The sequence below is a fragment of the Armigeres subalbatus genome, chromosome 3 (assembly GCF_024139115.2).
Source record: "Armigeres subalbatus isolate Guangzhou_Male chromosome 3, GZ_Asu_2, whole genome shotgun sequence".
Classification (NCBI taxonomy): Eukaryota; Metazoa; Arthropoda; class Insecta; order Diptera; family Culicidae; genus Armigeres; species Armigeres subalbatus.
The window spans coordinates 351,035,748-351,050,002 of record NC_085141.1 but is presented as its reverse complement, the minus strand read 5'-3'; the positions used below and the strand labels follow the sequence as shown (position 1 = coordinate 351,050,002).

Genomic DNA, 14,255 nt, shown 5'->3' with positions numbered 1-14,255 from the left:
ATCGAGGTGATGTCTGTGTGTGTGTATGTGTGTCCCGAGCAGCACAAGTCAGGCAAAAATGGTTGCTGCAACTTTATTGTGACTAAATCTGGTCACATATCAGTAGCAGTAACCTATGTGAAATATGTGTGCTGCTAGGGGTGCGTGTGTATGTGTGTGTATGTGCGCCAAAATTCTAGCCCACTTTTCAGGCACTTAGCCCTAACCGATTTGCTCGCAACAAGTTGCATTCGACGCAGAATCCTGTCCCAATGTTTCCTATTGACAATTTATGGGCTCAGAAGTTATGGTCAAAATACTTTTTCTCATAAAAAAGCGTGTAAAAATTTATAGCTCACTTTTTTAGCACTTAACCTCAACCAATTTCCTCGCAACAGGTTGCATTCGACGCAAAAACATGTCCCATTGTTTCCTATTGAAAATTGGCCAGATTGGACTATGGGCTCGGTAGATATGCCCAAAATATTTTTTTCATACCAAAAGTGCGTAGAAATTACTCACTCGAAAAAAAAAACGAGAAAGGCACCATCACCGCTAGGTGGATTAATCTGGGTTTTTTATAGAAAAATCACAAAAAAATGCACCTATTTTTCGGACACCCAACGTTAATCGATTTACACGCCACAAGTTGCATTTGTCGCAGGATCCTATCCCATTGTTTCCTATTGAAAATTGGCCAGATCGAAATATGGGATCGAAAGTTAGGGCCGAAACACCATTTTTGCCTTTTACCTACAAAGTATGCGAAGAGGCTATATGTTCGCTCTAAAACCAAACTTTTACAGAATGCCTGGAGACCCATAGTGTTATATACTAATCGACTCAGCTCGACTGAGATGATGTCTCTGTGTGTGTATGTACGCGCACCAAAAGTGCGAAAAGTTTAGCTAACTTTTTTGGTACGTATCCTTAACCGATTTACTTGCAACAAGTTTCATTCGACGCGGAATCTTGTTGTATTATTGCCAGATTGGACTATTACCTTAGAAATTATGGCCAAAATACTTTTTGCCTTTCTTGTGCAACAAAGTTGTACCGAAAGGCTATAATTTCTCTTCGAAAACGAACTATCGGATGCTTTCACACTGATACACTTCCCTCCCTCTTCATACGGGAGTTTGGCAGAAGGACGGTCTTGACATTTATATTATAACAAATATTGCCATCCGCACGCTCGATGGGAATGACATTTTCGTTTTATTTTTGTTTATTTTTGTTTTTCAGCTTCAGTTTACCAACATTTTTGAGCTTCAGTTTACCAACATCCAAAAGTGATATCCTTAAAATATATGACTAGGTAAAATAAAACAGGGGTACGTACGTCAAAAAGATTGGAAAAGGATAAAAATTGTCGAAATTCTTATTAGCATATATCAACTTGAAAACCGAACCGAGGTCTCGCGACAATCGCATTTTCTCGCATTTCCGGATGTTGCAACTGCATCGCGAGTAGTGCGCATCTGTTCCATAGTCGTGCACCATTCGCGATGCTGTTGCGACATCCGGGAATAGGACAAAATATGATTTTCGGTTTTCAACTGGATCTACAATATCTTTGCCTTGAATAATCTGATTTTCATAGAACGGACAAAGAAATTTTCTCCTAGCTATTAGCTCATCTATTTTCGAGCCTACACATTTTATGAAGGTCGAGAAAGGCACCATCACCGCTAGATGGATTAATCTGGGTTTTTGGAATTTAAATAACTACTCGAACTTTTCATTTCAATCAAGTATTCATGCTTCATGCAATTGTTATCTTATTTATCGAGTTTACATAGCTGCCTGTGTTAGTGAGATTTATTAATTTATATTTCAATTTTTTTACTAGATATCCATCTTTAATATTTATATCTACACTTTATCCTTTTAATAAACTTTCAGTTGTCAATCTTCTTACCCGACCCTACTTAACTTCCTTTTTTCCCACGGGGTAGATGATGAGATGAGGCTTTAAAAACGGCGAGGCTCAAATCTCCCATCTAGTGGGGAAAGTGCCACCAGAGCCGGCGTTCTGATACCTGATCATTGTTCTTTATCGTAAATGGTGCATTTCAACTGCAAATCTCTTTTTTTCTATAAATTTCCAATGAGCTTAGCACGGCCCAAACGTTGACCGATTTGGCTGAAATTTTCTCTAGAGCCGAAAGCCATTTGGCCGACTATACCATTTGTCCGAACAGACTATTAGACCGAAAGTCATTCGGCCGAAAGGGTAGTTTGACCAAACGGGTCATTAGGCCGAAAGGGTTGTTTGGCCGGAAGGGTCGTTCGGCCGAAAGGGTCATTTGGCCGAATGGGCTATTCGAAGCGAGTAGAGAGACGTCTTACTGCTTACTTCACGCTCCTCTATTTTTATAGTGAGAAGTGAGAAATGAGGAGTGAGAAGTGAGATGTCTCAATTCTCACTCCTCATTTCTCATTTTTCGAATGAACTATTCGGCAAAATGACCTATTCGGCCAAACGACCCTTTCGGCCAAATGACCCTTTCGGCTAAATGGCCCTTTCGGCTTAATGTCCCGTTCGACCAAATGGCTCTTTCTGCCAAATGACCCTTTCGGCTAAATGATCCTTTCGGTTAAATAATCCTTTCGGCAAAATTACCCATTCGGTCAAACGACCCATTCGGCCAAACGACCCTTTCGACCAAATGACCTTTTCGGCCTGATAACCCTTTCGGCCAAATGACCCTTTCGGCCAAACGACCCTTCGGTCAAACGACTCTTTCCGCCAAATTACACAGATAGAAAAAGTTGTTGAAATTTACACGAAAGTAATGCCAAAAAGAGTGTTAATTTAAACGTGATCATCATCTGATTGTATGCAATTTGTATTGCAATATGGCACTTTTTATACGAAGAAGTGTCATAATGCTATGTAAATTTCATACGTTTAGGGCGAACTTGTTGGAAAAGATCCATGTACGCCCAGAATAGTGTAATTTTCCACGTCTTTATTATTACGCGCTGATTACTTTTCATTATTTTTGTGTACCCTTTCGGCCAAACGACCCTTTCGGCCTAATGGTCTGTTCGGCCTAGTGGCATTCGGCCAAATGGCTTTCGACCGAATGGGTTTCGGCCAAATGACCAAATGACCCCCAAATGACCCTCTCGAACATATTGTAGTGAACTCGCAATAATGTAGTCAAGCAGTTAACCATCATTCATTTCATTTATTCAGACTAAGGCCGAAGTGGCCTGTGCGTTCTATAAGAGTCTTCTCCATTCGGCTCGGTCCATGGCTACATGTCGCCAACCACGCAGTCTACTGAGGGTCCGCAAGTCATATTCCACCTGATCGATCCACCTTGCCCGCTGCGCACCTCGCTTTCTTGTGCCCGTCGGATCGTTGTCGAGAACCATTTTCACCGGGTTACTATCCGACATTCTGGCTACGTGCCCGGCCCACCGCAGTCGTCCGACTTTTGCGGTGTGAACGATTGATGGTTTTCCCAACAGCTGATGCAACTCGTGATTCATCCGCCTCCTCCACGTACCGTCCGCAAGGGGCAGCAGGGACTTTGTCCAAGGGCTTGACGACCCCTCCCCATGGCCACTGCGAGTTAGACCGGGACCATCGTCCCTAACCCCTAATCCCAAGGCGTCAAGCGACCCGTGCCGAGGGGATGCATGGTCAGGGGGGTGAAATAATAAGCTAGGCCTTTAACGGAGCCTGTGGGGTAACTGGGCATCCTCCACAGTAATTGTCCCTTACCGCGTCATGCTGGGCTCTGGCGTGGTGGACCTCTTTTCCCGAGCAACTCGTGGGACCAAAATGGAAAAACAAGTCAATTTTTCAATTAGTGGTAGTAGTTAGGCGACAACCCCTTCGCAAGAGGTGGGTTGTTCAGGTCTCCGCCTAGGAGGCCAGAGGCAATAGTCGGCAGCTCAGTGCGCAGCGCCAGCGTGGGTCACTCAACCTTCCTCTCGGCTAGAAAAACGCCGGTAGGGGTTATTGACGGCCCATGGCTTGTGGAGGCGATGAACCGCAAACGCGAAGGGCTTTCGGCCTTCGAGGTGGCGACGGAACAGCTGGACGCCATCATCGACTTTGCTTTCTTAAAAGCATAATATCAGTAAGGACCTCAAGAGGAGCTTGCAGAAACTTCGAAAGTCGATGCTGGACGCCAAGCTGGAGAGGGAGGTCGGGACGGCCAAGTGTGAACCCGTGAAATCGGTGGAGTCGAGGTCTACCCAGACTGAGGCCCAAGGATTCGTGGACTCGGGCAAGGTTGAATCGACCAAAGGCGTGCCAGCGAAGACGGTGGTGCCAAAGTCTACCCAGACTGAGGCTCAAGTATTTGCGGTACGTCAGGGGGTGACTGCTCCAACGGAGCAGACACAAAAACGGGGAGACAGTCTCCAGGGATGAGCTCCCTGGGGCCGCTCCAAAACGCGGAGGGTTACTACCCCGAACAAGGGTAGTGGGGCTGGGAAGCTGAACCCTGGACAGGTAACTCCAAAACCGGGGGAGGAAGGACCTGGAAAGGTCCGTCCACTCAGGAAAGACGGTGGTAAGGGGTTACGGCAGGCTGAAAGTTCTCAGCCGCACCAGACCAGGGAAATAGAGGGGGATGACGCCCCCTGGACCCTGGTCAAGAACAAGAGGAAACCGAAGACGTCAAGGGCCGAAAAGAAGGCCCAGGCGAATGAGGGTAGCAAGAAGTCTAGGGTAGGCGCCAATCGCTCCAGGGGCGATGCCGTAGTCATCACGGCGGACGAGGCTAAGTACTCGGATGTTTTGAAGGCGATGAGGAGTGACGTCAAGCTCAGTGAACTCGGCGCCGACGTACGTCGAATAAGACGTACCCGGATGGGCGAGATGATACTCGAGCTGAAGCGGGGCGTCTCGCAAAAGGGCGCCGCCTACAAGAAGTTGGCGGAGGTGGTCCTAGGCGAGACGGTCAAGGTGAGGGCACTCACGACGGAGGTGAATCTACGGGTTAAAGACCTGGACGAGATCACTGAAGTCTAAGAGCTCGTCACGTCACTGCGGCGACAGTGTGAAGTAGAGATGCCCACCGCAGCCGTTCGGCTACGGAAAGGTCCGGCAGGGACGCAGGTAGCATTGGTTCGGCTATCTGCAGCGGACGCCTCCAAGGTAGTCAAGTTAGAGAGCGTCAAGGTGGGATGGTCGGTATGCCCTGTGCGCATATACGAGCAACCCGAAGTTTGCTTCAAGTGCCTGGAACCGGGGCACAAGCAATGGGACTGCAAAGGCCCTGACAGAAGCAATCTCTGCCGACGCTGCGGATTGGAGGGACATAAGGCACAATGCTGCACGAACCCTCCCAATTGTTTGATTTGTTCCAGCAAAGCTGTGAACAGCAAGCACCCCATGGGGGGTTCGATGTGACGGCGTTTAAGCGTGCTGCAAAATCAAAGTGCAGGTAACGCAGCTGGCTTGCTCGGCCTCGCCCGAGTGTTTGGTGTGCGCAGGTTTAGAGGAAACGGCGGAACACGTGTTGTTCGTGTGCTCACGTTTTCGCGCAATGCATGACCACATGCTTGCCACATGTGGTCTGGACACTACCCCGGACAACCTAGTTCGGAGGATGTGTAAAGATGAAGTTGGCTGGAACGCCGTTTTATCGGCTATCGCCCAAATCGTCTCGGAGCTACACAGAAGGTGGCGCGTGGACTCAAGGATGGCTAGTTCAGGCGCAAATAAGAGGTGGTCCAAGGGATCGGAGTCGGCTTCATGGGTCATACCGGTGGTCATGCTCTGTGGTCGAACTCGATCCTTTTATCGAACAAGTGGCCGCGCGAAGAACAACATGGTATCGTCGCTTTCGCGGCGTCGGTCAACCGGGCAGGTTCCGAGCCCGAGGACGGAAAGGGGTCCTCGTCAAGGCTGGGGCAGGCGTAGGCCTCGCGTCGGCAAGTCCCTCTATGTGCTGGCGAATAGGCCCTATCGCAGAAAGGTCAATTTGGGGTGCACGCGGCATCATCATTCTTGATACCAGTCGTGCAGAGGGAAGCAGGCGCGAAGTCGACCCTTCCCACCTTCCGAGGACATAGGGCGTGGTAAGGCCACCTGGAAAGCCGGCAACGCGCTGGCACGATACCATGGTGCTCTTCTAAAAAAGCGAGTTACGATGTTCAGTGCTGCAAGGACACGCAGCTAACCTCGAGGGTGCGTTTTGCACTGGCCCCCCTTTGAAGCATTACTTTCTGGTTGTACCGAAAGGATTATGGGATTGGCGGCAATGGAAACGGTTTAGCGGGTCGGGGATGTAGTCCTGCCTCCTCGGTGATCCCTAACCCCGCACTTCCTGGTCAACCCAGGATGTCTGTTGAGCAGATTCCCTCCATTGTTTAGGAAGAAAAAAAACGTACCGTCCGCCATCTGCACCCCACCATAGATGGTACGCAGCACTTTCCGATGGTACGCAGGAAAGTGCAGCTAACCATCAGAGAGGGGTTCAATACCAATCGCCCGAATACCATTCGCCAGAAACCCATTCGCCCGAATTGAAATGAAAAAAAAAATCAGCCTGATATTTTTATAGTGTACATTATCATAGAACCATTACAACGTAAGTCTTTAGTGATATGAAATTTAGGAACTAACTATCACGCGATCCCCGTCAAAAAGCTCAACCACTCATCTGGCTTGTATATGACGCACTGAGCTTTTCTAACTTTATGTTCTTCTCAATGGTTTTTTAAAGCTACTTTGCTATCGGCTGGAACTAGAGCGATCGAAAAATATCAGTGCTAGCTATTCGTTCTTCTTGCTGGAATTGCTTTATGACACTGTAGAAGGTAGAAGGATTACCCTGTTCTAGCAGCAAACCCCATTTGGGCCATTTGTTATGGCATCCTTCAACGTGATTGGAGGTCCGGATGAAGGCGGAATTAGAGGACTTCGACTGTTTTTTTTTGCTTTTCGTTTGGCGACCATTGAATAAAATTCACTAACAGAGTTCAAAAAATCACAGAGAGGCTCTGAGATCGTTTTTTGTAATTCTTGCAATGCATTTGGAGCGTATTGAATCGGCAAGAATGCCAAAGCAACAACTTTCTTATACGCAAGTTGGATAGTGTAATCTTTGGAATAAATCGACTTCAGCTTAAGGTGCGTTAGGTTTCTGAAGAAACTTTGGTTTAGGTGAAAAAAGCAACCATGGAGATTGATTCCATGACAAAAATCTTTTGATAGCATATATTTCTACTATTTCTAAATTTAGGATTAATCCAATAGAATATGCTCCGGCTCAAGTTCGCATCGGTATTTCTCCGCAATTTCTTTCAGCGCACTGAAAACTGAGTCATATGTTCCCAACTTTTCCTCGGTAACATCATATAAACCAAAGGAACAAACCGGCTATGATTTTCTTCACTTACACTTCCATGTATCGTGAAAATTTGAGAAAAGTATTGTGGAGCTGTGTTAAAAGTTCCGTCCATAATCTAAATTGCCGTTTTCGATAGCACTTTGATGTGTTGTGCCGAAACAAACAAGGGAGCATCCATAAATTACGCAATACTTAGAGTGTGGAAGGGGAGGTGTTGCCCGAAGTGAGACAATCCATATACAATTTTTAAATGATTCATATATAATGTGACCAGATATATTTTGTGCCAGCGCGGGACAAAATTTGTTAAATCCTTGTTTTTAGTCAAAATTGTGCTTAGGTCAAAATTTTAAAATTTGATAAACCCCACTGGGACTCGCTTGGCCCTGGATCAATCACACAATCTCACCTCTCTTGTGAATGAATCTGCTCAACTTTTTGCAACGGTGCGAGTTCCTGATGGATAAACTTATTTGTATTGGTTGCATGATTCTTTTAGCTAACATTCAAAGTGATCGTATCATTCGTTTTATGCAATTAGGCAGAGCGCTCAAATTTGCTTAAAATGCCTACATCTTGCTCAGGTTTTTTTTTATTATTCCCCGCAAACTGACATACGATTTATCATAATTTTTTCCATAAGCTTGAATCAAAAAAAGATACGAGCTACTTAAAATTCGTCGAACTTGCTTAGATTTCAAGTAAAGTTTTTTACTGAAATAATAACAACATACGAACACGATGTAAGTTGAAATTGTTAAGCTAGGGATCCTACATTCAGAGATCTTTAGCTATCCTTTCAGAACTGTCAGAATCTGGGCCAAAGGATCATTGTTATTTTTTTAAATTATTTCTAGTTGTTGACTTCTACTGTAGTGTTGATTTTCGAGATTTTTCGGCAATGCAGTCTAATTTATTAGAACATATTTTTAAATTTTGTCCAGCCTTTCGTCGTCGGGTTCGATGTCTTCTTCCAGGAGAAAAATATTGATCGCTTTTTGTTAGGTATGATAGGCGTTCCGTAACAAAGAGCAAACCATTTTTTTTTACCTGAAGAAGACATCGAACCCGATGTCGAAACGTTGGACAAAATTTAAATTTTGTTCTAATAAATCAGACTGTATAGTCGAAAAATCTCTAAAATTTATTATTTCTGTGAATTTTGAAATGATTTCAGTTCTTCACTTTAAAAGCATTGTTATTGTTGCAGATTGAGTAAAATATTCCTCAATAGCACGTTCAAACTTTCCATTTCACTTATGTATTATAGCTCTTTCAGTAGATCCAATTGAATCTTTCCTCGTTCTCGTGTCCATGAGGATTTGACTAGGATCCCTAGAATACACCAAAGCAGGCTTGTGAAAATTACTCAAACTCGCGAGTGTTTTGACTGAGCGCTTGTGCACTACCACAGTTTTAATTCTGTGGGAGACGGGAAGATACAAATGACGTTGATGATAATATGAGAAACCCTTCGACAGAGTAGGAGAGAGCTAAACAAATTTGTTTAGCTCTTTCTTACTCTATTTGCTACTGATCACGGTATACAGAAAACAAGGTAGGCTCGTTAGAAAAATGACACTTCGAATGTGACGCATATTTTATCGCCACATGTTGGAGTACAAAAGTAAGCATGCTGCGACCGTAGAGCATCGTCTCGGTCCAGCTTGTGCGAAGATAGCAGTGACGTCACATGTTTACATTTAAACTGAATGTTTACATACGTGATGAGCCTGCCTTGTTTTTTGTATGCCGTGCTACTGATGATAATTTTATTTAAGATGTAAGAAATATAATTTGGACGCAGAAAAGAGGTTTAAACCACATGCGAGTGTGGCCGTGGCATTGGGTGAAAGACCACTCATCAAGCCTCCGGAGCGTTGCTTTGTATGTAACGAAAATCGAAAACCATTAATCAATAGGGGGATTCAGTTAACGGCGTAGGTTGCTGTGTATCTGTTTATGGAAATGTTTCATAGGCGATTTGAAATATGTCCCTAGTGATTGAGTGTGAAACATTTCTATAATCAGATACGCAGCAACCTACGCCGTTAAGTGTATACCCCTAATATAATAAATTTTCAAAATCTTATAAGTTCTTGAAGAACGTTTACTAAATTACTGCTATTTATTCAATATTTCTTTATTTCTCGGGACATTATCTTGAAATAAGTGAAACGCGGGACATTTCGCGGGACTCTTTTCAGCGCGGGACAAATGGCGAAAAAGCGGGACTGTCCCGCGAAACGCGGGACGTCTGGTCACCTTATTCATATAAAAAGTGTAACATTGGGGGAGGAGGGTTGAAAATGGCCAATTTTTGCGTTACTTAATTAATGGATCTTCCCCAAGATGATTTTACCATCATCGCAATCAACTACAGACTGCAAGAAGATCCAGATTTACTTTATAGTGTTCGTCGATATGATCGAAATCATCACATTACAGTGGCTCTGGTGGCATATCGACGTCGTGTATTATGGTGTATTATGTGGTGTTGGGCAGATTTGCTGATTAACGATTGGACCTTTAAAAAGAATAATCAATTCACATATGCTAAAAGCTTTCAATCAATATTTTCCTTCTTAATTTCACATGCTGTTCTTTCTGATTTAAAACTAAGAGTAAAATCTAGAAGAACCGCATTAGAATATTAGAAGGAAAAATATCAATAATCGGAAATTTTGATAGTCACCTCAGGTTGTGTTGATTTCGATACAGATCTGATAACTTTATCAAGTTTGTATCTGCACTTCGCCACTCGTTGAGAAAGTTTGGTTCGGTACCGAACAGAATAGATTTCCAGCGCATTTGTTAAAATTATTTTAAAAATAATATAATTTACATAATTAAGCGTATAGGAAAAAACTCGTTTTGGCACTTATATTCATCCGATTTTCTCGCAACATATACGGTGTAGATATGTGTTTTTTTCGAATTTTTGGAATACAATTTTTTATACATTTGCCTCAAGGGTCATTTTGAGGCCTCTAACAACAATGAATTAGTTTTAAATCAGTTTTAGCTTTCGAATTAGTTTTAAATCAGCATGCATGTATATTAGAGTGATTCAAATTTTGACTTTTTCGCTCCCCTGTGCTTAAACGATTGTTTTTGCTAGTTTAATAGTCCTCCCAATTTTTCAGCTGATTTGGATGTAATTTGGTTGTGCACGTGCCGTTTGAAGGTTATATGAAAATTACTATGAGAATTGCCACTTATGTAAAGGATCGTTTCGTGAAGCAGCCCAGAATCTATTTGAATATATTTAACGCATCACCATCATAGAATAGATCCTAAGCCGAAAGCCACTTGTTGTTGCGAAGCAATCTAATTTTTGGGGACAAAATTATAAAGAAAACAGAAAGGCTCATTATTGATATTGATGTTATTCTTTTACGTGTTAAATTGAATTTCCCACAATTCAGTATTTCCCTAATAACTTTTGTTGCCAGCATCAAATCGTTTAGCAACAACGACGATATTTTCCCTTGTTAAATTTCCTATGTTGCTAACGTATTCATACATTTTTAGAGTTTAATGGGCAATGATGGGGAACGGTTTTTCACAAAAGTTACTGTTTTCATAGTAATTTTCATACAAGCTTCAAACTGCTTGTGCTCAGTCAAATTACATCCAAATTAGCTAAAAATTTAGGACGATTATTAAAATGGCAAATGCCATCGTTTAAGCATAGGGAAGCAAAAAAGTATATATTATTTAATTTCAAAAAAGATCAATAAAAGTATCATCGTATCAATCGTATCAATAAAAGGACCAATCGCGAATGGAGTCCAACCATATCGGAACGTGACGAGTTGGCGGCTTTAAAGTTGACTTCCCATTAGTTACCTTCTCAACTAATCAATGCAGAAGATTCCTCGGTTTCTTATAGCAATGAGTGTCGAACTAATCTTCCTATCCAAATCCCAAATTGACTGTGAAGACGTGATCAGCATAGTTACTGGTTTTGATTTAACAGTTGTGCGAACTACATATGATGACTTGGTCGAGGAATCTGACTGAAAAGTTGCGGGAGTCAGCTGTGACCGAATTCATCTTTAAATCTGTTGGTATAATTTATTTGTAATATATGTGCTTCTATGGCAGGGTTGTCGATAAAGGAAGGTTTCTATATCGAATATCCTTGCTCTGGAGCTCTGGTTAACTTGTAGATCTTATTATTTTCTGAATGATCCATGATGTTCCTCATAACAAATACTGTAACCAACATACTTACTAGAACAAAAGAGGCAAAATTTTAGGAGATTTCTGACTCTTAATTATGAACATAATTATCTTGTCTGTTAAGAGCTAAATATAAACAAAGTTTATAATTGAATATTATCAATGAATTTTCTGGGATTGTTTATACAACGAGCAAATACTGCATTATCATAAATTGATATTATGCTCGTTTTTCTACCCACCGTGTACGTATGCTGCTCACGTATTGCAGCATTATTCTTCATTTCAGTGATAGCCGTTGCTCTGTTTGGTTTCTGCTAATAGACAACATTAACAATGTGGCTCAAGTTATTCGTGATTCAGATTATCGTTGCAGTTATTTCGGGCTACGAAAAGAAATGCGCAGCCCCAGTAGTCAATATCACCGGACTAGGACTGGTGTGTGGCTCTACTGGCCGTACGGCATGGACCGAAAAGGACGTTTATAAATTCCAGGGAATCCACTACGGAGTGGCCCCTGTGGGTAATTTGAGATTTAAGCCAACGAAGAAAGTTGGTCCATGGGACGGTATAAAAAATGCAACCCAAGCAGGAGTCCGCTGTCCCCAGATCACCGAAAGCTATGTCAATGTGGATAACGAGGATTGTCTTACTTTATCAGTTTATACCAGCGATGTAAGTGAAAAATTTATCAAAATTAAAAATCATTTCATACGCATCCTTTCTGTTCTCCTCAGCTAAATGCAGCTCGCCCGGTGATGGTCTTCATCCACGGAGGATGGTTTTACACCGGAGGTGCTGATGCATTCCAACCAGACTACCTACTTGAATCGGACGTAGTTCTGGTGGCGATTCAATATCGTTTGGGCCCGCTCGGATTTCTCAGCACAATGAGTCAAGATATTCCCGGCAATGTTGGATTGCTTGATGTAATCACCGCGCTGGAGTGGGTTCAACAGAACATTCACAGCTTCGGGGGAAATAGCTCGGTCGTGACTATTTTTGGTCAATCTGCTGGGGCGTCATCGGTTTCGGCAATGCTCCACAGTCCGTTGGTGCAGGATCGCAAAGTTCCACTGTTCCAGAGGGCCATCCTTCAGTCCGGGTCATTGCTCGTTCCTCGGCATATTGCGGATGATCCAGTTGGAGGAGCGAAGGACATTGCTAACCGATTGGGTTGCAAGGATACCCAAATCGAAGATTGTTTTCGGGAAGCACCCATAAAAAACCTACTGGAAGCGTTCATGGACCACCGTGCGGAAGCGATACGAAGCCGCGGTTTTCCATCTATTGCAGCATCTAACATTGCAATTGGTGGCCCCTCGGGTCTGTTTCCTCAACATCCGAAATATTATATGCGAAACAGTAAAAAAGGAATCGCAGTAATGGCCGGAACGGTCGCAGATGATGGTCTTTTCCTATGGTATGAAATTAACCGCTTCCAGTCGAACCTTCCGAAATCATTGAACAGTACGAATCAGCTTCTGGATTTCATTCGTATTTTGCACGAAAAATTTGGCCAAACACGTCTCGATGGAGTACTTGAATCTCTGGAGCTCGTGCGGTATTTCGCGGACAGCGACTTCCACGAGTTACGATGGAAAAATCTTTTGACCAGCATTGCTGACGTTAGTATGATTGTAGGTTCAGAAATTATGACACATGTTAAACGTTTTATTTGTGTACAGATTTGTGCGGCGCATGGAGTGAAAGGGCCAGTGCTGACAGAAGTTCGAGAAATCAATCAGATGAACTCGGGAAACGTTTATCTCTACAGCTTCGATTATTCGGAGACTCCAACGGAGGAAACACCACACGATTTGTTCCCTTATAAAGGGGCAGTTAATCATGCCGATGATCTTCAATATCTTTTCCCTTTGAAAACGATGGATGCGGATGGTATTGCCGTGGCAAAAACGATGGTTGAGTTGTGGACCTCATTTGCCACTAATGGTGTTCCCAGAGCGCAAAATGTTCCTTCCTGGCCATCGGTCGGTGACTTCGGGGGCAATCCTTTAGCAGGTGCGTATTGTACTTTCATCATTTGGCGATGTTTGTCATTTAATTGCTTTTTATGTTTTGTACAGGACTCATTCCAGGTGTATTTGGCCCGTATATGAAAATCAATGCAAAAAGCGAATTGGAAAGCGATTATCGAGAAGAGTTCCTTAGTACTAGTAGAAGATTTAGGACGCGTCCGCAGAAGTTATAATAGAAGAAAGCGAGTATCAGACTTTATACAGAAGTTTCTGAAACTAAATGGAATTCGTTCCACACTTTACATGTGTATATATTAATTATGAATAAATATAATATCCCTCGTATTTCCCGACTAACATTATGTATATTTAGACATCAGGAAGGATTGAAGGTAGAAAAAATCCTTGACCATCTCGAACGTATGCCCGCCTATTGTAACACTATTTCTCATGTGGTCACTGTCGGGCTCGATTCCGCCCACTAACACATACTTTTCCCTCGACGCATTTACCACCAGTTCAACGTTTGTTGCCTCATATTTCAGGAAAGCATGTAGATCTGCAACCTTTCTAAAAGTGACCTGATATTAACGGCATGTTTAAAGGATTTGGCGTTACAGTAAAGATCTGGTCCATTGTCGGGCGGTCGTGAAGGAAGCCCGCTTGGTAACTTCCAACGAACTCATTCATTACGAGTGACAAATGACGAAAGATGATCTTTGTTGGATGGTAACCGCTCGAAAGTAGTCTTGAGTGTGTGCTGCTTTATTGCTCAGCTGGTCTG

The 14,255-nt window shown here is 43.1% G+C and overlaps 1 protein-coding gene across 1 annotated transcript; it reads left to right on the top strand.

The window, feature by feature from the left end:
* The first annotated feature begins 11,776 nt into the window (after window positions 1-11,776).
* On the top strand, window positions 11,777-13,835 carry LOC134223180 (glutactin-like). Its single transcript, XM_062702328.1, has 4 exons — window positions 11,777-12,167; window positions 12,230-13,120; window positions 13,181-13,514; window positions 13,580-13,835. Exons 1-4 carry the CDS (start codon window positions 11,829-11,831, stop codon window positions 13,702-13,704), a joined length of 1,689 nt encoding a protein of 562 aa, XP_062558312.1. The 5' UTR covers window positions 11,777-11,828; the 3' UTR covers window positions 13,705-13,835.
* Window positions 13,836-14,255: the final 420 nt, after the last annotated feature.